At 38.9% G+C, this 21,449-nt stretch overlaps 1 protein-coding gene and 1 long non-coding RNA gene across 4 annotated transcripts in view; one reads left to right on the forward strand and one right to left on the reverse strand.

Moving 5' to 3' along the window:
• LOC127554856 (uncharacterized) lies at positions 1 to 8,836 on the forward strand. The gene is made up of 2 exons (XR_007952092.1): positions 1 to 209; positions 8,531 to 8,836. It is a non-coding gene; the product is annotated as an uncharacterized LOC127554856 (long non-coding RNA).
• The window catches only part of SLC37A2 (solute carrier family 37 member 2), a 27,840-nt gene continuing 13,772 nt past the window's right edge, over positions 7,382 to 21,449 (reverse strand). Inside the window, exons 2-19 of one of the 3 annotated variants that reach the window (XM_051986761.1) lie at positions 18,801 to 18,882; positions 18,268 to 18,352; positions 17,093 to 17,171; positions 16,403 to 16,538; positions 16,029 to 16,105; positions 15,391 to 15,557; positions 14,341 to 14,378; positions 13,779 to 13,919; positions 13,510 to 13,600; positions 12,258 to 12,320; positions 11,794 to 11,879; positions 11,234 to 11,282; positions 10,883 to 10,956; positions 10,363 to 10,441; positions 10,066 to 10,163; positions 9,636 to 9,700; positions 9,214 to 9,269; positions 7,382 to 8,080 (exon numbers count right to left, since the gene is read on the reverse strand). In XM_051986761.1, the coding sequence (XP_051842721.1) occupies positions 9,239 to 9,269; positions 9,636 to 9,700; positions 10,066 to 10,163; positions 10,363 to 10,441; positions 10,883 to 10,956; positions 11,234 to 11,282; positions 11,794 to 11,879; positions 12,258 to 12,320; positions 13,510 to 13,600; positions 13,779 to 13,919; positions 14,341 to 14,378; positions 15,391 to 15,557; positions 16,029 to 16,105; positions 16,403 to 16,538; positions 17,093 to 17,171; positions 18,268 to 18,352; positions 18,801 to 18,882 (1,441 nt within the window). In that variant the 3' untranslated portion in view covers positions 7,382 to 8,080; positions 9,214 to 9,238. Of the gene's footprint in view, positions 8,081 to 9,213; positions 9,270 to 9,635; positions 9,701 to 10,065; positions 10,164 to 10,362; positions 10,442 to 10,882; positions 10,957 to 11,233; positions 11,283 to 11,793; positions 11,880 to 12,257; positions 12,321 to 13,509; positions 13,601 to 13,778; positions 13,920 to 14,340; positions 14,379 to 15,390; positions 15,558 to 16,028; positions 16,106 to 16,402; positions 16,539 to 17,092; positions 17,172 to 18,267; positions 18,353 to 18,800; positions 18,883 to 21,449 lie in introns of those variants that run through there. The other 2 variants (XM_051986762.1, XM_051986763.1) reach the window with 2 other exon arrangements.

A 21,449-nucleotide genomic window follows, 5' to 3' on the forward strand; every position in this document is an offset into this window, starting at 1 on the left:
CCTTAACAAGTTCTTCATTGGTCATTATGTTCTACTGGTTTTTTTCAATTTTTTTTTCCTTGGAAGTCTCTTCCTGGTTCTAATTCACTTCAGTCTTGGTAAGGACTATTCAAAGAAATACCAAAAACTACTAATTGAACAGAGCTGCTGTGTGAATTCTATGAATATTGAAACTCATTGAAGGAGCTTATTATTTTGGAATTATTTTGGTGAGTATATATTCTCCTTGAGAAATGGTGTTATCTTCATAATCACTTAATTATTTTGGAGTAGGACTTAAATTAAGCAGGATAAAATGGAATGAATTATACGAAGAAAATATTTCCCAACAGCTGACAGAGGTCAAAAACATATACTTTATGATTATTGGTGATATTACATTGCTTGGAAATGGCACTTAGATCTAAAATGTTACTTTCATGTAGTGGTTAGATATTAACCACTTATGCTAGAGCGGGGTTTCCTTTTTTCTTAATTTTTATTTATTATTTAATTTTTTTCATTTAATAATTTTTTTTTCCAATTACACATAGAAATAGTTTATAACATTATTTTTTGTAAGATAGAGTTCCAAATTTTTCTCCCTCCCTAACCTCTGCCCAAGACAGAAATCTAATATAAATTATAGATGATTTCACATTAAACATAATCATATTAAACATAATTCTACATTAGCCATGATGTGGAAAAAAATCAGAAAAGGGAAATGCCATGAGAAAGAAAAAAAAAGGTGAAAATAATATGCCTCAATCTGCATTCAAATCTCCATTTCTGGATGTGGATGGCATTTTCTATTCCAAGTCTATTGAAATTGACTTGGATCACTATATTGCTAAGAGTTAAGTCTATCATAGTTGATCATCATACAGTGTTGTTAATTGATCATCACATAACGTTGCTGTTACTGTATACAGTTTTTATTCTGCTCACTTCACTCAGCATCAGTTTATGTAAAACTTGCCAGATTTTTCTGAAATCACCTGTAGAACAGGATTTCTTAAACTTTTTCTATTCACAACCCTTTTCTGCCCAAGAAATTTTTACACAATCCCAGTCATATAAATATATAAAATTGGTATACAAATCAAACATTTACTGATAATAAATAATGAAGTTATTTTCATACAATTCTTTGTATATAACTTTATCCATAGCCATAACTTATATACATATAAATATAACTATCATTTATTAAACATGAAAGCCAATTTGCATACTGAGATGAATGTACTTATTTATTTTTACATAAAGAATTAAATTTTGATGGAATATTTGATATCTTTTACTTGCAGCCAAATTTTTCAGAACCCCATAGTTTAAGAAGCTTTGTGCTAGAGAACTCTAACATAGACATTGGTCTCATTTCCTATCTAAGAAAACAGTTAACCCTGTCTTTTGTGTATTCCAAGTTCAATAAAAAGTGACAAAAGAGATAATAGTAGAAGTAATAGTAAATAGTAATAGAATTCTTCATTTTGGTAGTGAATAAATTGAAATGCATTGCATCTTGTACCCTCATTTTCTCTTTCTTGAGCTTTTCTTCAATTATTATTACATGAATTCCAATTTGAAACAATCTTGTATTCTCTTGGTACTATATAATTCCTTTACCAGAACTGTACATTTTTAACTGTAACCAGAACTGTACATCATTAGCTATTCATCATTAGTGTCTGATATGTCCTTTTACCTGTTTGGAATCCCAGATCGAGTGATGTTAATCATGAAATGGGCAAGGACTCTAAATTTTATCAGTTTTCAAAATCACAACAAGACTATTTAATGCTTTTTCTTTTAGCTTGAAATAAGAAACCTGAAAATGAAGGCTACAAGTCAAATAAGCTGAAGTTTCTGAAAATTCGAGATTTTGGTCACTTGGATTGTGAACAGAGAGAAGCCATAATTCCTGTTCAGAAGTATAGGAACTAAATTTTGACAGGGACAAAGCTTAGGGAATAATCAGGCATGGGGATAGGTTGAATCTTCCCCAATTTGTCTTGGGTCCTATTTTATCATCTTCAATTAAGATAGACCCTACAGAATAATATAGTTAGGGCTGAAGCTTTACTACAAAAATAGAGAATGCTTCAGAAAAACTTTTTGTAAGGAGCCTGTTTTGGCACAGACCATATGTAAGGAAACAAAAGGGATAACTGGGACATCATCTAAACAGATTGGAAGGCAAGAGCAGACTAACAGATTTTATATTATTGTACTGTACTCTGGTTCAGAGCAGTTGCATCTGCTGCTCCCAAGGACCCCAGGTGCCTATGAGCTGCAGCACAAAGATGCTGGGCCAATCCAAGCAGAACAATGATTCCTAACAAGCACAGGCTTTTGCTTGTCAGCTTCTCCTGGGAGAGTCCCTGCTGAAAGCAAGTCTGGGAAGATTCCTATGGATAGGTGGGCCGGTCATATATCCATACCCCCCTTTCTACTTTCTCAATAGATGTCTACCTGTCAGATCACTATATTAACAGGAATGAGGCTGTCAATAGTTATTAAAATAGAATTCAAAGGCAAACCAAGTTGGGAACTTTTCATTTTTCCCCAATACCACCATTCATAAACAGCTATTTCAAAAATAGTAGTTACAATCCTGTGGTTGGTAGGGATGGCCTTAAACAAAATTGGCCTGGGAAAAGTATACTTTTACTGTCTTCTAAACTGCTACTTGCTAGACTTAAAGTCAAAATTATGGGCTGAGTCAAAAGAATTTTCTTATTTTGTAGCTTTCTGTCCTAAGCTCTTAGAACCCAGATAGGAAAGACTGGTACTATTATCAGATCTGAATTTTTCTCACAGACATAGTAGGAGAAACTCAAAACAGGTTCACTTTGTCAACTATTACTCATTTTAGCCTTAGAAGTCTTCAAAATGTATTGGATGGTATGGAAAACATGTATTTAGGATGGAGTCTGCCAGCAGAAAACTGACAAGGTAAATGGAGCACATATCATACATTATGAAACATGTATCATAGACTCCCTACCACTTTTAACTTTTGACATTTTGATTTGTTTTATTTCGTTCATATTCAATTAGTATCCTGGTAAATACTCATACTCATAACATGAAGATTGTTTCCCCTTACTACTTTCCTTCTTTTCTGTCAGAGATGTACCTTTCAACTTTGACCATTGGCTATCTCTCAAAGCCAATATCAGCAACTTTGGCAAGGCCATCACGTTAGACTTAACCTGTCCCTTCCCCCACTTCTCTGTCTCAGGGCCAACCATATTTGTCTCCTAACAGTGCTGAGTTCTCAACCACTGCTTCCTTCTTTCCTCTTATTACTATCTTCCTCCCCCCCACTCTCCAAGCCTCCCAATGGGTCTCTAAAAAGGAGAAATGCAAAGAGTTATTGCTTTTTAATTACAAGTGCTATTGTAGCATCTATAAGGAGGAACACTTTAGGCTTAATTGAGACCAAATGTGAAGTTAAATTAAATGAATAACTAATTAACGTAATGTTCTGGCATTAGCCCCGTGTGTGTGCTGAGGCCCAGAGAGAAGGCTTGACTCCAGGCCTCTTGTGAACATACAGTGCCCAAGGCAGAAGTGGGACAGGAATCTTGGGGACTGGGGGAAATAATTGTAGAAAAGCTAATCCCAATTCTGGGCTCCTCAAGTCCCATAGAAATATGTTTATATATTTCTCTTTCAATTGGACACCTCCCATGGTGGGATGAAAAAGTATCACAGAGTTAAGAATTAATGAACTTCATAGTCAAACACATGGAAAAGTATCTCTGGTTCAGCCCACATATGACAATTTTCTAGGTTTGCCCAATTTATGAGTTGCAGAGAACCTCAATCTGGTCAGACTCTTAATCTGAATCTGGAATACTAAAAAAAATTTGAACAAGATTCTTAGCAAATCAGGATGTATAAGACAAGACTAGAAGGGGGAAAGTTTTTAGACTAATCCAGATAAAGTAATTAGGGCACAATAATTGAATTTGTTGAGTCATTTTTCAGTTGTGTCCAATTCTTCATGACCCTAGTAGGGTTTTCTTGGCAAAAATGCTGGAATTTGCCATTTCTTTCTCTGGCTCACTTTGCAGATGAAGAAACTGAGGCAAACAGTGTTAAGTGAATTATTCAAGACTGCCCAGCTAGAGTAAGTGTCTAAAATCATATTTGAACTTAGGAAGATGAGTCTTCCTGACTCCAGGCCTAACATCCTATCGACTGCACCAATCAGATGTCCCCAGTAGTAGGATTGTGTTTGTGGAAATCAAAAGGAAAGAGCAAAAATGTTTCAAAGAAATGAATCTATACAACTGAAAACAAATAATATAGGATACATATTGTCCAGTTTTCTTCCTGACTGATCATTCTTACCTACTTTAAAAGTAGTTTTCTTCCTGTTTCTTAACTTGGACAGGTAAAATTTAGTTCTCATCTCTCTAACACTATATTCTCTCTCTGGGAAATCTCATTTATTTTTAGTCTTCAGCTATCATGTCTATACTAGTGATTCCCAAATCTGTATTTTTACCTTTGTCTTCTGAGCTCTAGAAACATCTCCAGGTTCTTAGAACACGGTCTATTTGAATGATTTATTGTCTTCTCAAATTCAACTTGCCTAAGATCAAACTTACAATTTTCTCCTACTTCTCCATCCCCAAGTAAAACTAAATTCTTCATGTCTACAAATGGACTATTTTCCTATAGTCAAAATCACTATTACCAGATCAAGTGAATTTTTCTTTATTGTCTCTTATGTAGTGACTTTTTTACATTGCCACCATACCTCTCCTCCTATCTGTGATCCTACACACCATCACCAGACAAATCTCTCATTTCCTTTATTCAATAGTCTTTGATGACACCTAATGTTTATAGAATAAAGTTCACATTCCTTTACCTGACATTCGCAATCTAATCCCATACATTCCAGATCTAATCACCACTTCCATGAACAATCTAATCTATTCGGTTGCCCTTAAGCACATCCCCTTGGACAGCTAGATGGTACAGTATATATAGTGCTAGGCCTGAAGTCAAATCAGGTCTCAAGAGACTTACTAGCTGTGTGATTGTGGGTAAGTCACTTAATCCTGTTTTATCAATTTCTCATCTGTAAAATGATCCAGAGAAGGAAATGGTAAACCACTCCAATATCTTTATAAAGAAAGCTTCAAGGGGGTCATAAAGAGTCAAATACAATTAAACAACAAGAAAATACATCATGTGGTTTTCCTAAAAAACATGGCATTTTTCTTTTGCTTTTCTTAAAATATAAATGCTTTTCAGTTGCTTTCAACCTTTTATCAAAATATCTTTCGGCCTAGTCAAATACTAACATATCGTTCAAAGCCTTGCTTACCTTCCACTACTTCCATGAAGCCCCTCCTAAACAGTTCAATTATGTTCACTTCATGCTCCAAACCTGATTATTTTTGTTATTATCAGCCATTAAGCAGTAAGAGCATTCTAACAATGCTGGTATTATTGTTATTTAACTCTTTGTATATGTTTGGTCTCGTGAACCAAAATGTGAAGTCAGTAAGAGCAAGGAACACACTCTAATACATTGTCATATCTTCTAGTTACTAATAAACAACAAGCAATAAATTGTCTTGATAGCCTAGATACTTAGGAAATAGCTCAGCTTAGGGAATTTTTATTTCCTGGTGGAGATAATCCATTTTAGAATAACTTTCAGATCTCTAAATAAGTGCCACTTGCAACCATGAGAGCCAATTCATTCTCCAGAAGCTTGAATAGAGAGAAAAAAAAAAACAAACAAAAAAAAAAAAACTACATTTTGCATTGGAAGTCAATGCAAATTGTTAAAATTTAAGAGCAATAAGAAGAAAAAATAAATAATGAAAAAACTGTCAACAGTGGGAGATACCGCATAGTATTTCTGAATTCTCAAGTCTCTTCTCTGAAGTTTGAGAAAAGTCTTTTCCTCTTAGTATTGACAAGCTCTAGGAAGTCTCTATTTAGCCAAGTCCCATGGTGTTCTACCATGAGGTAGTATCACCATCTAGCGGCCAAAGGGGATATTGAAATTGCTAAATTGAACTTCCTATCAGTGGGCTTTTGGGTATAAAGTCTACTATGGATAGGAAGCACCAAATGTAATTGTGAATAAATTCTCCTTATGTCGTTTCTGTTAACCCTTATTTTCTTCTTTTGTCCTTATGCCCAGAGTAAGATTTCATAAATGCTCATCTTTTTTAACAACTTTCTAAAATGTTGAATGGAGAACACAGGATAAAAGGAAAGAGATGAGGTATCAACTCACTTTCCAAACAATTTATGCCTAGTCAGACTATCATAATGAGACATTGCTGAACTAATAGATTATATAACTATAATAATAATAATAATATGAAACCAATTTGTAACAGATGCCATATACCAGAAGACGGGTTTCTTAAAAGAGGCATAAAAAAATTGAATTTAAATGCAGAATAGACAGTATAATAGCAGAAACCCAAATCCTAGATGCTGAAGTAGTTCTCAAAGCGTGGTTTAGTGAATCTTAGGGAATCCCTGAAGCCCTTTCAGAGAGTATATAAATTCAAAATTAGTTTTTATTTCTAATATGGTAAATATCTATAAATATAACCCACATAATAATATGAGGATATTGAGAACTAAAATGTAAAAACCATTGCTATAGAGAACTGAAGAGCAATGATTATTTAAAAAAAAAAAGCAGAGGGCTATATAGATGATGAAACTGCCTTTAAAGTATTGTTACAAATAGGAGACTATAGTAGTCACCAGGCCAGGCTGACAGAAAACAACAGTAAAATGTGAGTGTAATTATTTATAGAAGAATTGAGTTCTCTAAGTAAAATCGGGCATATTAAGGCAAAGAGTCAATCACAAATAGCACTTCATAATTTCACATCTATATAAACAAGAACCATAGAGAAGTAAATGAGACTTCATTTGTACCCATGGTTATTGGCATTGCAAAATGATCAGTGTGTCTTCCCAACTATATTTTAAGGGGTTTTTTAAAATAACTTTTTATTGATAGAACCCATGCCAGGGTAATTTTTTACAGCATTATTCCTTGCACTCACTTCTGTTCCGGTTTTTCCCCTCCCTCCCTCCACCCTCTCCCCCAGATGGCAAGCAGTCCTATATATGTTGAATAGGTTACAGTATATTCTAGATACAATGTATGTGTGTAGAACTGAACAGTTTTCTTGTTGCACAGGGAGAATTGGATTCAGAAGGTATTTTTTTTTTTGAAAGACTGACTTTTATACCTTTGTACCTTGAACAGTACTCACTTCATGCAATTAGGTTAAGAAGACACATCATACATGCACTCACATACATATATACACAACACATACAAATAGGTTTTTCAATCACATTCACAAAAGGTGACAAAAATCCATGATTATCGATATAAGCATTATATTAAAATTTTAATCAAAGATACAGAAGATAAGGTATCATTTACAAACCGAGTTAAAGTTGGCAGGGAGGGTGGGGAGGAGGGAATATTAAATTTGGGAATACAGAGATAAGGTCATAGAGCAGAGAAAAAGAATGGACTCCAAACTCTGCAGCTATTCACCTTAACATGTTAAGTTATCTCTGTTACAAAGGGGAACAAATGATTACAAAATCAGTTTAAAATTAATGGTAATGGGGAGAAGAGAGGAATAGTATGGCCTATTATTGTGTTTTGTCCCCACAGAATCCTTCCCTTTTATCTTGGCACCTAAAATTTAGGTCACTCAATTCAGCAAAGAAACTAGATGTAGTCTAGGCAAAAGGCTATGCCTTTCTTTTCTTATTGATTGGGATGCCACCTTAGTTCCAGCCCTACTATTGTACTACTTAGAACACACTTCCTGCTCAAAATGTGTCTTTTTTCTTTAATCTATGATTCCCTGAGGCTGTTCAGCCTCTTTCCCCTGAAAATTCTATCAAGACCTCTAGCAGGTCCCTGGGCTGGCCTGGGGCTAGGCAGCTCTGGGTGCCCAGAATGTCTCTTTATATCTGTAGGTGTCTCCATTGGGGAGTTTTCTGGGGATCCAACGAAGATCCTTGGCTCCTCTACTTCAGATGGGGACCTCATATCTCTTTATATCTAGGAAGAAGATAGAAATTCAGGTTAAAGAGATAAGACAGGGATGAGAGGATCAGATTGACTCTTATATCTCCTTAGAAGAACACTATTTGACACACTCAAATTCTGCCTTATACTCTTCATAAATAAAGTTGTGAGGATAGGAACTATAAATCTTCCTTCTATTCTAAATAAAATAGAAAAAGGACTGGAAATAAGTTTCTACAGGGAGTCAATTAGGTTCCCAGGAATAACCTGATTCCTCCTCTTTTCATTCTTCTGAATGTCCTTCTCACCCATAATCCCAATTTGTGTCAAAATGGTATTCTTAAATGCTTCCTGGATCCCTCTTTAAAGAGGGCAGCATGAATTTTATGTAGTCCTCAACCTTTGACCCCCTCCCCCAATCTTTCATATCCACATGGGAAACAGATTCCCTGAAGGGAAAGCGCTCTCATTTCCTTTCCCCAGATAAGCATCACTAGAACAGAGCTCCCCAGGCTTCCCATGGAATACAAAAGAAACTCCCTCCCAGCCCTTCACTCTTCTAGTCTGGACTCAAAGCATCAACCAGATCCCTGCAAGCAAGAAAACCAGGCCCAAGAGAGGAGCTCAGGAGGCCACAGAAAAGGTTATACATACCACCACCAATACAGCCCAACTTCTGACCAAACTTTTTCTTTTCCCATCTCCTTCCCATGCCATCCCATTTCCTCCCTCCTTTCTTCTCCCCCAAACCCCCATTGCCCATCAATAAAAGAGCAGAGGGAGAACCAGGTCAGTAACTCCATTGGACTTGATTAGAATTCACTTTCATTGTTTTCTTCACCCCTCAAGCAGAGTACCAGATAATTTTGGATTGTGAACCTCATAGCAGTGGCATTACAACTGCAAAGAGGAAAGTCTTTATTCTAAACCTTCCCCTTCCTCCCCAAATAAAAATATCCCTAAAGTCTGGTCCTCCCCAAAGAAGGCAGAGGCCCTTGTCCAGGTTCTGCACTTCATAAGGAAAACCCCATGTACATTACATTGTTTAAATCACAAGTCCTTGGAGCTGACCCCTTTAGAAGCAAGCAAGAGAAATCACACTGGTGAAGAGAGTTGGCATGCAGTCCTGGTTCCGATTGCAAATCAGTCATGGGACTAATACTCACAATACAAACCACAGCCCACCGGACACTACCTTGGGTGGGTTAGGGCCAGACAAGAGCTATGAAGACATATGGAAGACAATGGATGTTAGTAAAGATTAGCAACATGTTGGGAGGGAGGGATGGGGGGGGGGAAGAAAGAAGGGAAGCAGGGAGGTAAGGAGGAAGGGAGGGAGGGAAAAAGCATGGAAGCTGGAGACTTTAAGCTAGGGTCCCTGGAGTCCAGGTTAAGAATTTTCAGGGAGTCAGGGCTCAAGCAAGACTCAGGGTTATTTTAGAAAAGTCAGAGATTAGCCTCTGGTTCTCCAGCAGGATTCAGGGGTATATTATGGTTATCACAAAATGTAGGGTTTGGGAAATCCCCTAAAATTGAATGCCCAAACAAACCCTCCAGTTCAAGGACCTTAGATCTCAGGAGAACTCACCCTCTGTTTCTGTTTTCATATCCCCTCCAGGCCTGGATTTCTTTGAACACCAAGCGAGAGAGGAACTGTAGGGGAGAGGAAAATAGAAGGGAAACTATGGAGCTAGGCAGAGACCAACCATTTTTAGAGGTCTGGGGTAAAGAGATAGGATAGGGTCTAGTGGTGCTTTCCGCATAGTACACATTCCATAAATATTTGTTAATTATAGGTGGAAGGATAGTAATCTTGAGTGGTACATTATTTAAAGAACGTGATACCATTCTGAGCTATCCAGAAAAGAAGCAAAAACTTCCAAAATACAGCCACTCCTATACTGTACCAATTTTCCTAGTGCCAATTCCTTCCCTGTGGAAACCTTGCTGAACAGCCAGGCCAGGGTGCCATAACATTGGGACCCCACACCCACTCAAGGCAAAAAAAAGTCATTTACCAGGCAAGCCAAGATATCTGCAGAAATCAGCATATAGAAGACATTGTTCCAGCCTGTAGGGGAGATGAGTCCAGCTAGCAGAGGCCCTAAAGCAGCACCTAGAGGAATAACAAACAGATGTGTAAGGAGCAAAGCAAGATGGTCCAGACCTCAAGTGGTCAAATCTCCTCTGCTGTAACATTCTCCCCACAACCCAGCCCATGCTCAGGGTGCCAATCTCTGCAGTGGAAGAGATTAGGGCCCAACTGCCTAGAATAAGGAGTGAGAAAGACAAGAACCCAGCCAGACCACACTGACCTACTGAGCCAGTCCCATCAATAATGGCTGCCACAGTGGAAAGTGCCTTTGCATTGCCCCTCAGACTCTTGTGTGTGCCCTGGGGAGACAAGAGAGTAAAATCAGAGGTCTACCATGAGCAACTTGCATCACTGCTATTTAGCCCCGCCCAGAGTATATCCAAATTCACCAAGGAGAGCATCAGTCTCTAGCTGAGGCATAACTCAATAATGGCAAAAGGACACAATTCATAAGTTTGATGATGGTATTGGGAAGATGCCTAACTTGGGAGAGAGAAAAGGAACATAGTTTATTCAGAAGGGAAAATGTTTCACAGACAACATGCTAACTATCTAACATTGAGTAAAGGGAAAGGGAATGGACATGAGACCAGAAGAGAAATACCTACTCAAATCTTGCAAATAATTCTCTCCTCTAATCATATAGGCCTTGTGGGGAACTGGGACCCTCCATGGAGTGGGACACCATGAGTTGTACTAAGTGGAAGTATAATGCCAATTCTTAGATGGGCTGAGCTTACCAGGTCGGCTGACACAGCAGTGGTGATGAGAGCGTAGGGTCCATTGACCAAAGCCCCACAGATAATCAACATCACTAGGAAGGTAGAGAAAAAGATAGTCATCTCCACCAAAGGGTAAAGGTGGAAAGTTCTCCCAGTCTTAAACTGTTTCCCACCAGACCTGGATTCCTAGTCCCTTCTTTCCACCCCCAATGAATTCCTGTGAACTGAATTGTTTCCTAGTTCCTCCTTCCATCCCCAACCCCAGTCTACTAGGCATTTCAAACATTCAGAGCACCAAACTTCTCCCTCCCTTTGTCCTTTTCTGTGCACATCCATGGAAATCCAGAAGAACCCAAGTTGCAGTCTCACCTACAGAACTGCCAATTCCACTCTGGCCTACAGAATTGTACAGGAACAGCTAGAAGAAGAAGAAAAAAGAAAAAAGGGCATGGGATAAAAAGATTATTTTCAAGGGATGTTTAAAGGGACTGTGGTCCATAGATCTTACATTACCCTTTTCCATCCTGGAATCCCTAGTCATCTTGTCTTCCCTCCTAAAACTTATAAGGATCTCTGTCCCCAACAATAAATTCTAAGACCTCCCTTAAGAAGCTGACTTAGCTTTGAAATCTATAGTTTCCCTATTTGAAAATTCTTATCTAACCCAAATTTCCCATTGCAATGTAAACCAAAATTCCTTTGCTTTGTCTGTTAGGCAAGAAAATATAACAGCTGGCCTTCCTCTTTTTCACAATCTATTCCCATTCTCTACCACCACCACCACACACACCCCTCTTTTCCCTAAGCTAAATAGTTCTCTAAGCTCTCATTTCCTTCCTACTATGCCATCTTGTATATAACCATTTATTCCCTGTAATCATCCCCCAAAAAGACAGCCAACCATCCCCTCCCAAATGATAGAAACTAACCATAGGGGCAGCTACAATCAGCATGACACAGCAGGTAGTGGCCCTGCCATTGGTATAGTCAGAGATGATCCCTGCAAGGATGCCACCTGTAACACATACCCCACCTTACCTCCCTCTGCAATCACTGATGAAAACCAGAGCTCTTCCCATCATCCCACTATCTTTGACCCCTTCACATTATTACCACAGCTTCCAAACTAAGGTGTGGACAAAGAATTCTTTCCACTCCACCCTTCCCTACATACTCCCTTATAAATGAAAAAACAAGGATGAGGAGGAACAGCTTTTTCCAAAGGCTGCCTGGCCAGGCAGGAATCCTTGGAAATATATGTCCTCTCCTCTGATTTTGCTTGATTAGGTCAAGCCTTATTGATCATGTACTTCCCTCCCCTCCCTACTACTCTACTTTCAATTCAAGGGGAAAGACTCAGCCCTCTGGAAAAAACAAGCACAGAGAACCTGACCTATTATGCCACCAACATCAAAGAGGGTAGAAAGATCCCCAGCTTCCTTGGGTCCAAAATGAGCTGTGGAAAAAACAAAAGAACTGAGAAAAAATCTGGCCACAAGTTTAAAAGTAGGCAGAACTGGCTAACTAAAATGCATAACTTGGAAGCAAAGAATAAAGGGATTGATTCACACAGCATCTGAGGAACAACATCCATGACATTCTGCAGCTATCTTTGAAGAAAGCCCTTTAAATAAGCTTTGGGATAAACTGAACTCAACATTTATCATGACTAAGTCCCATATGCAATGCTCAAAGCTGCTAAAATGTATAAAAAAGGAAGTTTTATAGGAACCAGAGAAAACAGGGAATGTTTATGATAGAAGAGACAGGTAAGGAAGAGCATGGATGCTAGGGTGAGTAGTTGATTTTAATGGTTTAAGGGGGACCTGAGGGAATTTGACTTCTCATCCCTAAAGTGATCAGAAGGAGTAGAGAGAGAAATGTGGTGGAAGATATTGGGACTCCAAAGTGAATGAAGGATGCTGAAGGGTATACCTTGCTGTGGTTTAAAGATTGGGGGGGGGGAATTTTCCCCAATGACATATAGCTCCTGGATATAAACAGCTATTGAATACCAGATCTTGAGTCCAGCCAGTCAACAGAGAGAAGTGTCTACTTAATGCCCAAATTAGGGACAATATGTGCTGCCAGAGCCAGCACAACCACAATGATCCTCACAATGTTGATGAATTCTCTCTTTACCAGAGATAGCTATAAACTTCTCTGGTAGTTGGTTATAAAGCCTTGCCCCAAAAGCCTCCATTTCAGCACCCAATATGGAATCAGGTAGCCTTCAAGTAGGTTCTTGTTAGGTAATGAAAATAGAAAGTTAAGAAGTCATAATAGAGAACAACAGAAAGAAAGGAATACTCAGGACATGGTTCATTATATAATCTTCAATTTTGTCTAAAACATGAAATATGACATGATGAAAGATATTTTCATTCTATGGACCTATGGATATAGGGGTGCCTAAAACCCAAGTATCCAATTTTTAAGTCTCTTCCTTTTCTCACAAGACAGATTGCAGAAAATTTGTGTCCCCAGACCTGAAGCACATGCATAGTACCTGGGTGATCCTTTACTCTGCTGAGCCAACCCCTTCATTCCCACCTCAGCCTTCCAAATACTCTTTCACAACTTCTTTCCTTACTTCCCCCCTCCACCCCATTTCCCTACTTTCTCCACCTAGCACATGCACTTACCCACATTAACGATGTAGAGGGGCAACCAAAATAAGAAGGTATAACTGACCAGCTTGGCAAACAACAGACACAAGGAGAACTCCACTACACCCTGGAGGAAAGTAAAGGGATGGAGATAGTGCCAAGGGACTCTCCCATCACTGATCTTAGGGTACCATCTTTAGGGCACTCTGTTCTGCTCAACCCCTCCAGAAAGAAATCTCTGGAGTAACCATTCAAGTACTAGCCCACTCCTTCACCACTCCAACTCTGCCAATCCTCTTACTCACCGGGATTCTGAGTGCCCCTAGGAAACTGATGGCTCCAGGTTTTTCATTTGACTCCTTGGAATATCCAGCACCTTCAGTTCCACAATCCCTCTCAGCACAATGTGTATCCACATTTGTAGCCAGGTCTTCAACAGGTACATTCTGAACACAGTGGGGAAAAGTCCGTTAAAATGGAGGATGAGATTCTGGCAATCCCCCTCCCACAGAATGGAAATCCAAACTTACTCACCATTACCTGAGGGGTATGGGATATCCCTGACTGAAAAGAATAGGCCTTAGGGTCAAAGGCTTAAATTCATGGTTATACACAGGCTTTAAGGGATTCTCCTATAGAACTCACTGCTCGGTTATGGCTGGCCCTATTTCTGATGGAGATTTAGATGATCAAATGTATAGCAAGAAGTGAGAAGCAGAGACTAATCAGGTCCATTAAGTAACTGGCTGATTTCCCAACTTCTTACTAGCCTGATGCTTCTAGTAACTAGTTTCTCTGAAAACCAAAAATGGGGAGGAATGAGGTGAGTAAGGTCACCTTTCACCTTCTGGGAAGGTTCCTACTCACATGGTGCTGAGGAGGAGTACAATCCACATCTTCAGGGTCTAAAAGAAAAGGTGAAGATTAGAATCACAGCAGGCCAAGCCCTATCATTCCAGAGTATCCTCATTTTTTCATTATTACTGAGCTCAAAGCAGTTCAGAATTTGGGGATTCTCAGTACTTTATTAATAAGGAGAAAAAAAGGAAAAGCAGTGGAACTTAAAGGAAAGGAATAGTGTATTGGGAGGCAAGAGTTGTTCTGTCATTTCAGTCATGTCTCTTTGTGATCCCATTTAGGATCTTCTTTGAAAAGATCCTAGAGAGGCTTCCCTTTTCTTCTTCCAGCTCATTTTACAGATAAGGAAGCTGAGGCAAACAGGGTTACCCAAAGTCATACAACAAGTGTCTGAGATTGCATCTGAATTCACTCTTTCTGATTAGGGCCCACATTCTGTCCACTATACCACCTAGCTGCCCAGGAGGCAGGAGGCCTGGATTCCAATCCCTATTATCTCTAGTTGGTTGTATGTCTTTAAGCAAATTATTTCATCTTTTGGTATCAATTTCTTACCTGTAAATAATGATATTATTAACTTCCCTATGTATATCACAAGACTACTTATAAACAAAGAGATAAGTGAAGCATTTCTAATTACTACATCCTGAAATAGTAAGTTTTTGTTTATCTAGCATTTAAATACTTGCAAAGTGCTTTATTTATACACTGCTTCATTTGATCTTCAAAGTAATGATAAATTTAAAGCCAAGAGACATCAATTTCAAATCTTGTTTCTGTCACCTATTTGCTACAGACCAATGACAATTGATTCTTTAAAGTCTTGGTTTTATCACTATAAAAGTGAAATAATGCAAGCACTATGTACCTGATATAGGATGGCTATGAGGAAAACACTATAAACTTAAAAACACAAGCCACATGTGAATTAACATTAGTTATCTCTTTTTCTCAGCCCCTTAAGTACAGAAAAACCTTCTGGTTAGAAAAACAAAAACCTAGGTGCTCATTAGAGAATCCTGGAAAAAGAGAAGACCTGGGAATTAATTCTGCACTCACTCTCAACAAGGAAGAAGAAGCTGATGACACCTGTGACAGCAATGATAATACCAGGTACGATGAAGGACAGGCCCCAAGCTGAATCCACCCAGATACCAGCAATCAGGGAGCCCAGTATGTTGCCAACAGATGTGTGGGAGTTCCAGATACCCATGATAAATCCTCGCCTAGAGATGAAAATAGAGGAGGAGAAAAGAGGTAGAAAGGTTAGCAGCCTTACCTTAGATGAAGGAGATAATTGAGAATTTCATGAGCCTATATCTTATCTGATAAGCTCAAAGCACCTCATCACCAAAGGGCAACTAAGGCTGTAAGCAAAGAAGGAATGTGATCTATGTCACATTAGGATAGGAAGAGAATTGAGGGATCATAAAACCTTTCAGATGAGTTTTCTCCTTATTTAGTCCCACTATCCCGGAGTTCCAATGCAATTATTTCCACCATCCTCACCTGTGATATCTTTTACTAGCGAAATCCATTCACAACTTGGAGTATTCTGTTTCTCTCTGTCTCTCTCTTGCTCTTTGTTTCTGTCTCTGTCTTTCTTTGTCTCTCTCTCTTCCCCCCTTCTCTTTTTAAACACCCACTACTTCCCATTCCTCCCTCCCTTTTACCCCTTTCCCCATGCCTATACTTACTTTCCCTTCCCAAACCAGTTACCAACACAGGTCACTACCGATGGCCAGCCTGTGGTCTGTGCCAATCCATTAAAGAGCTACAGAAAGAGAAGAATTAAGGGAACATGTATAATGGGCACAGATTAACTTAAAAGGTCTGGAGCTGAAAATAAAGACGGGAAGCAAGAAGTTTGGGAATGAAGCCCTTGACTCAAATATCATATAAAAATCCTTCACAAAGCTAAAAACAAACAAAACAAAATAAAATGTTCTATATTCTCCTAACTAATGAATAAAGGGCAGAGAAGATAGGTTGGATTTCAAGGAATGAGAAGAGGGATGGAAGAAGAATTGAGGCAGGAAAATAAATCTACAAAAGGGAAGGGAATCTTTACCTGGACAAGCACATAGTACCACAATTGATGAATGTTCCAATAATAACCCAGGCCAAAGAGCGCAGTAAAAATCCCACTCAGCAGCATCCCAGCAAACAGGTAATAGCGGATGGAAAGTCTCTCCCCAAAAATTCCACTGAAGAAAATTAATCATTAAATCTCAAAAATATTCCAATCACAACCTAGCCCTACCAACCCAAATCACAACTCATACCTGGTCCCTTCCTCAGCTCCACCTACTATTAAAGTAAATGTTTCCTAAGGAATTTGGAGGTCTAGATTATAACAAAGGAAGGGTTCCCCTCAACATTTTTATCCAGATGAAGAATGATTAATCAAAAGCACCCTGTAAAGAGCAATTCAGGTAGCAAAGAGGCAACTCCATTTTTTTGACTAGAGATTAAAAATCATTGATCAAAGGCAGCCTTGAGAAGAAAAACAAGTCATAAATAGGCAGCCAGCTAGGAGAAAGTAGGGAAGAGCCCCAGATCTAGGGGATTTTGTCTGTGGGAAATATTAAAGGTTGATGTGTATGTATTGGTCTCTTCATTAACTGAGCCATCTCTTTCCCCATATTCCTTGCACATCCTTAAATAAATACACGAGTACTGATAAAGATACTGAACTCAAGAAAAATAAATTATCCTGATTTATTCTATGCTATGAAGGACTCTGGCTCTCCCTTAATACCTGATGAACATGCCAACAGCATAGGCAATCAGAAAAGCATCATCCACACCTCCCAGCAGTTCCTTGTAGTTTTCCTGATCTGGAAACAAATGAAAAAGATGCCTCCCCAATCAGATTGCCACAGGATAGACAGCTTCTCCCAACTCTCCCAGCCACATATTTATTAATCAAACATTAAAAGTATATATGCCATGACTAATATGGAAATGTTTAAGATGATTGTACATGTATAATATCACATGTCTTGATATCTTGGGGGGGTAAGAAAGCAGAGGAAAAATTTGGAACTCAAAACCTTACAAAAATTAATGTTGAAAACTATCTTTACATGTAACTAAAAAATAAAATACTATTGAGAAACAATATATATTTATATATATGCCAGATACATACAGATCTAGGCAAAGACAAATCCCTAGCCTCAAAGAACTTAGATTCTAAGAGACAAAGATGCATATAGAGACAAAATGGATATAAAGTGATTTTAAAAAGAAAGCACTAATAGGTAAAAGAAGAGAGGGTCTGGAAAAGTTTCCTGAAGAAAGTGGTGTTTGAGTTGAACCTTGAAGAAAACAATTCTGAGAAATAATGGTGAGTAGGGTATGCACTGCAGTCATGGATAAAGGTACAGAGATGGAAGATGAGTAACAGCTAGAAAGACAACTTAACTACACTACAGTGTTTAGAGTATGGAATATATAAAAAAGCTGTAAAGGTAAATCAGGGCAATGTTGTGAAGGGCTTTAAACGCCAAACAAAGGAATTTACATTTGATCCTGGAGCAAATAAGGAATCATTGGAGTTTATTGAGTAAGGAAATGACATGGTTGTACTTGCCCTTTACCAACATAAGTTTAATAACTATATGAAGGATGGATAGGGCAGAAATAGTACTTGAGGTTGGGAGACTACAAGACTACTGCAGTAGTTCAGTCAAGAGATGATAAAGGCTTAAATAATTGGAGTGAGTTTATGAGCAAGGAGAAATGATCTATGTCAAAGATCTGGTAAATAAATGACTGTGTAGGAGGGAATATAGGATAACACTGAGGTTCCCTTCCCAAGGGTTCGGTTTTTCACTAGTCATAACAACCCCCATCCATTCCTCTTCTTCAAGGCAAAAGTTAAAGGAGTATTCAGGATAGAGAGCAGAAGGAGAAGGGCCAAGCTCTTACCAAATGGAGCCCAGCTACACCATGTGGTGCTATTGGAGTTGTTGTTGGGGTTTTCTAGCCCTGTGCAGTTTCGATGCAGCTGGCTCTGAAGAAGCAAAGGATTAGCCTGAGAATCATCCCCATTGAGAGATTGTTTCTGCAGCAACAGCACCCTGAGCCTCCCTCATCAGATCCCACCTGGTCAGATTCTCCAGTCTGACTCCCACCCAAAACTCACTGTCCCTCCCTGCTCCCAAGGCTCCCTGGTCTCTTGTGCCCTACATCCCTGGCTGGCTCCTCAGGCACAGTATGTGCACACAAAAAGTGGAGCAAGGGGAGCTGTGGACAAGAGGAGCTATGGTGGAGTGGAGGGAGCTACTTCCCTTCCAAAGGAGACTGAGAGGAGAAAACACCTGCCAGATGCCTGGGAATGTGTAAGAACCTGTCCATCAGGATCTGGGAGCACATCCTGCCAGCCAAGCAACAGTATTCCCAGCACAGAACTGCTTCCTCAAGTCACTCTAGACCTCACCCTGGCTTTTGCCTGGCCTCACCTTGACAACACTGATCGGCTTCCTAGACAGGTGGTAACAGGTGTAAATGAGGAAGGTGAGCAGCAGAATAAGGCCTCGGTACCTGTAACAGAATGAAACAGACATCTTAGTCAATAGGAAACAGTTGGAGCTGGCAGTACCAATCCACCAAGATCCACAGGGCCAGGAATCCATTCCCTAGATATAACTAGGGTTTATAACATGGTTCTCCAGAAAGAGCTTAGTAAAGAAAAACTTGATCGAGAAATTCACAGAAGCAAATCAAAAGATCTAGGAATACTGAGCTGGAATTCAAAAAGGCAAGAGGTGAGATAGGGTCACTCCTGTCCCCAGAAATAGAATTCAAGAGTTAGGCATGGGAGAGAAAGAGTATATTAGGCAAGAAAGCTCCCACCTACTGCTCCATCCCCAAACCTCTCAGCAAGGTTGATTCATTATTATCACAATAGACCAAGAACTCTTCCTGCCCATCCCTTACACTACTTTTTTTCTCTTTTTATTTCATTAAAATAGAGGAAAAAATATCTGTGTCCACCTTTCTAGGAGCTGTTTGAAAAGCAGATGGAGGTCATTTTGTAGCTTAGGCCTGGGAATAAAGAAGGAAAACTCCTAGAATGTCAAGGGAAGACTCTCCTCCAGAGGCATGGAGACAGAACTAATTTCTCCTAGCTATAGGACCTACTATACATAGCAGAGCTTAGACTGGTTTGTTTTTTTTTTTGCCATTACTACTCTCCATAGCTTTTTCCTCTTATATCCATTCTTTGAGACTCTTTCTACTATATTTTGTTGTCTCCTTACTCTTCTCTATTCATGCAAAGAATTCTCAGAAAATTGAGGTTTAGAAGGGGAGAGGATCCTCCAGTGGTAAAGTTCAGAAAAGTAGCAAATTCTTGCCTAATTCTAACCCAGCCTATCTTTGCTTTGCTTCAAAAACTTTTCCTCTTTCCATCTGTGGCTCACAGATCTCACATAGCCCTATATTCTCCTAAATTTTTACTCTGGCTGGGGTTGGAAAAAAATATGCCCAAAGTTTCCACTATCACCATTATCATCCTCCTGTCCCATGGTAGCATTTTGGGGAAAGGAATTCAGCTCTCTGGGTCTGAGTCATTAACTGCTTTTCTAATAGGGATAGATCAATGTGGGGGAGGAGGTGAGACAGAAGAGAAAGAGTAAATAGGTTGCTTCTACCTTTTGATGCAATCTGCCCTTCCCCCCAAAAGGAATACTGTACCCAAGAAAAGGAACATTTTTAAGGACAGGAACCATACAAAGGAAGGGGAATGAATAACAAGCTTCTCTGAAATGAGTAAAATATGGAACAAAGAGTTGTCCCCTTAGGGTCCCTTTTATGATTATATGAAAACTAGGAGAGAACCTCTAGGTTTTTACCCCTACCACAGAGAAGACCTTTCAACAAAAGAGAACTCATTTCCCTCAGTGGCTCAGAAATAATGAACTCCCAACTTGAAGGAAGGAAAAAGGTATCTCAAAAAAAAAAAAAAAAAAAAGCCCGAACTACTGCATGAGGTGCCAGGCCTTTATTATTTCACATTAATACTATGTAGACAAAGCATTTATTCAGTACATACTGTGTCAGACACTAATCTAAACTAATCTTCTAAAATAATCTTCTAGCTGGTATTCCAGTCTCCAGCCTCATTCCCTCCAAACCATCTCACACACTATGTAAAAGAATTTATAATACATTACAAATTACAAATTACTACAGATAGCCATCCCCAAAACAAAACAATTTTTCAGTGGTACTTCACTAAGCAATCAATAGCTCAAATTATTTAACATCTCTATATATCAGTTTCCTCATTTATAAAATTGGATCTTGTTCTACCCCAGCTTAGACTTAGGAAGAAAGTACTTTGTAAACTTTAAAGCAATTGCAATAATACTAGAGATGTTATCATCACCATTATTAATATTATTATTGTTGCCATGGGATGAAGTCCAAGGTCCTTAGCTTAGCTAAGTATTCTAAGACCTCCAAATCTGACTCCTACCTACCTCTCCAACCTTATCTTCTACTACTGTACACAACACCCCTTTTCCCCCCTTCCCCAACTAAACTATCCGCTCTTTGTTTTCCAATGAGACTTGTACATTTCTGTCTCTGGGCCACTGCCCTTCTAGACTGCTTTCTCCTCTGCCCTCCCCTCCACCTTATATTACCCTTCTATCAAGACCTAGTTCAAACCCCACCTTTTCCATGAAGTTTTCCTTCAGCAATTATTTGCTCTTCTGAAGTTTTAGCAGCATTAGTGTCAGTTTCATTCATCTGTTACTTCTCAAATACCTACTGGCATCTTTCTTCACTCAATTTTAAGTCCCTCCAGAGCAAGAATATTCTTTTATATTCTGAATAGCCAACCTTTTTGCATCCCTATCTCCCAATACAGTGCCCAGCATATGCAATTAGTATGCATGAAGGACAGGAAGGATGATAGAGCTCAGCTCCAAGAACCACAAATTAGAATAAAAAGAGGGACTAAGGAAAGCAAAGGTCATGACTGCAATTGCTTTAAGATCTAAGGAAGGGAAATCCTTGGAAAACCTTGTGATGTGTGAGAAATTCTTAGGAGTGATTTCCATTTAAATCTTGTTTCCAACCTTCAGTAGTTGTGTGATCAT

Source organism: Antechinus flavipes, chromosome 3 (genome assembly GCF_016432865.1).
Source record: "Antechinus flavipes isolate AdamAnt ecotype Samford, QLD, Australia chromosome 3, AdamAnt_v2, whole genome shotgun sequence".
Classification (NCBI taxonomy): Eukaryota; Metazoa; Chordata; class Mammalia; order Dasyuromorphia; family Dasyuridae; genus Antechinus; species Antechinus flavipes.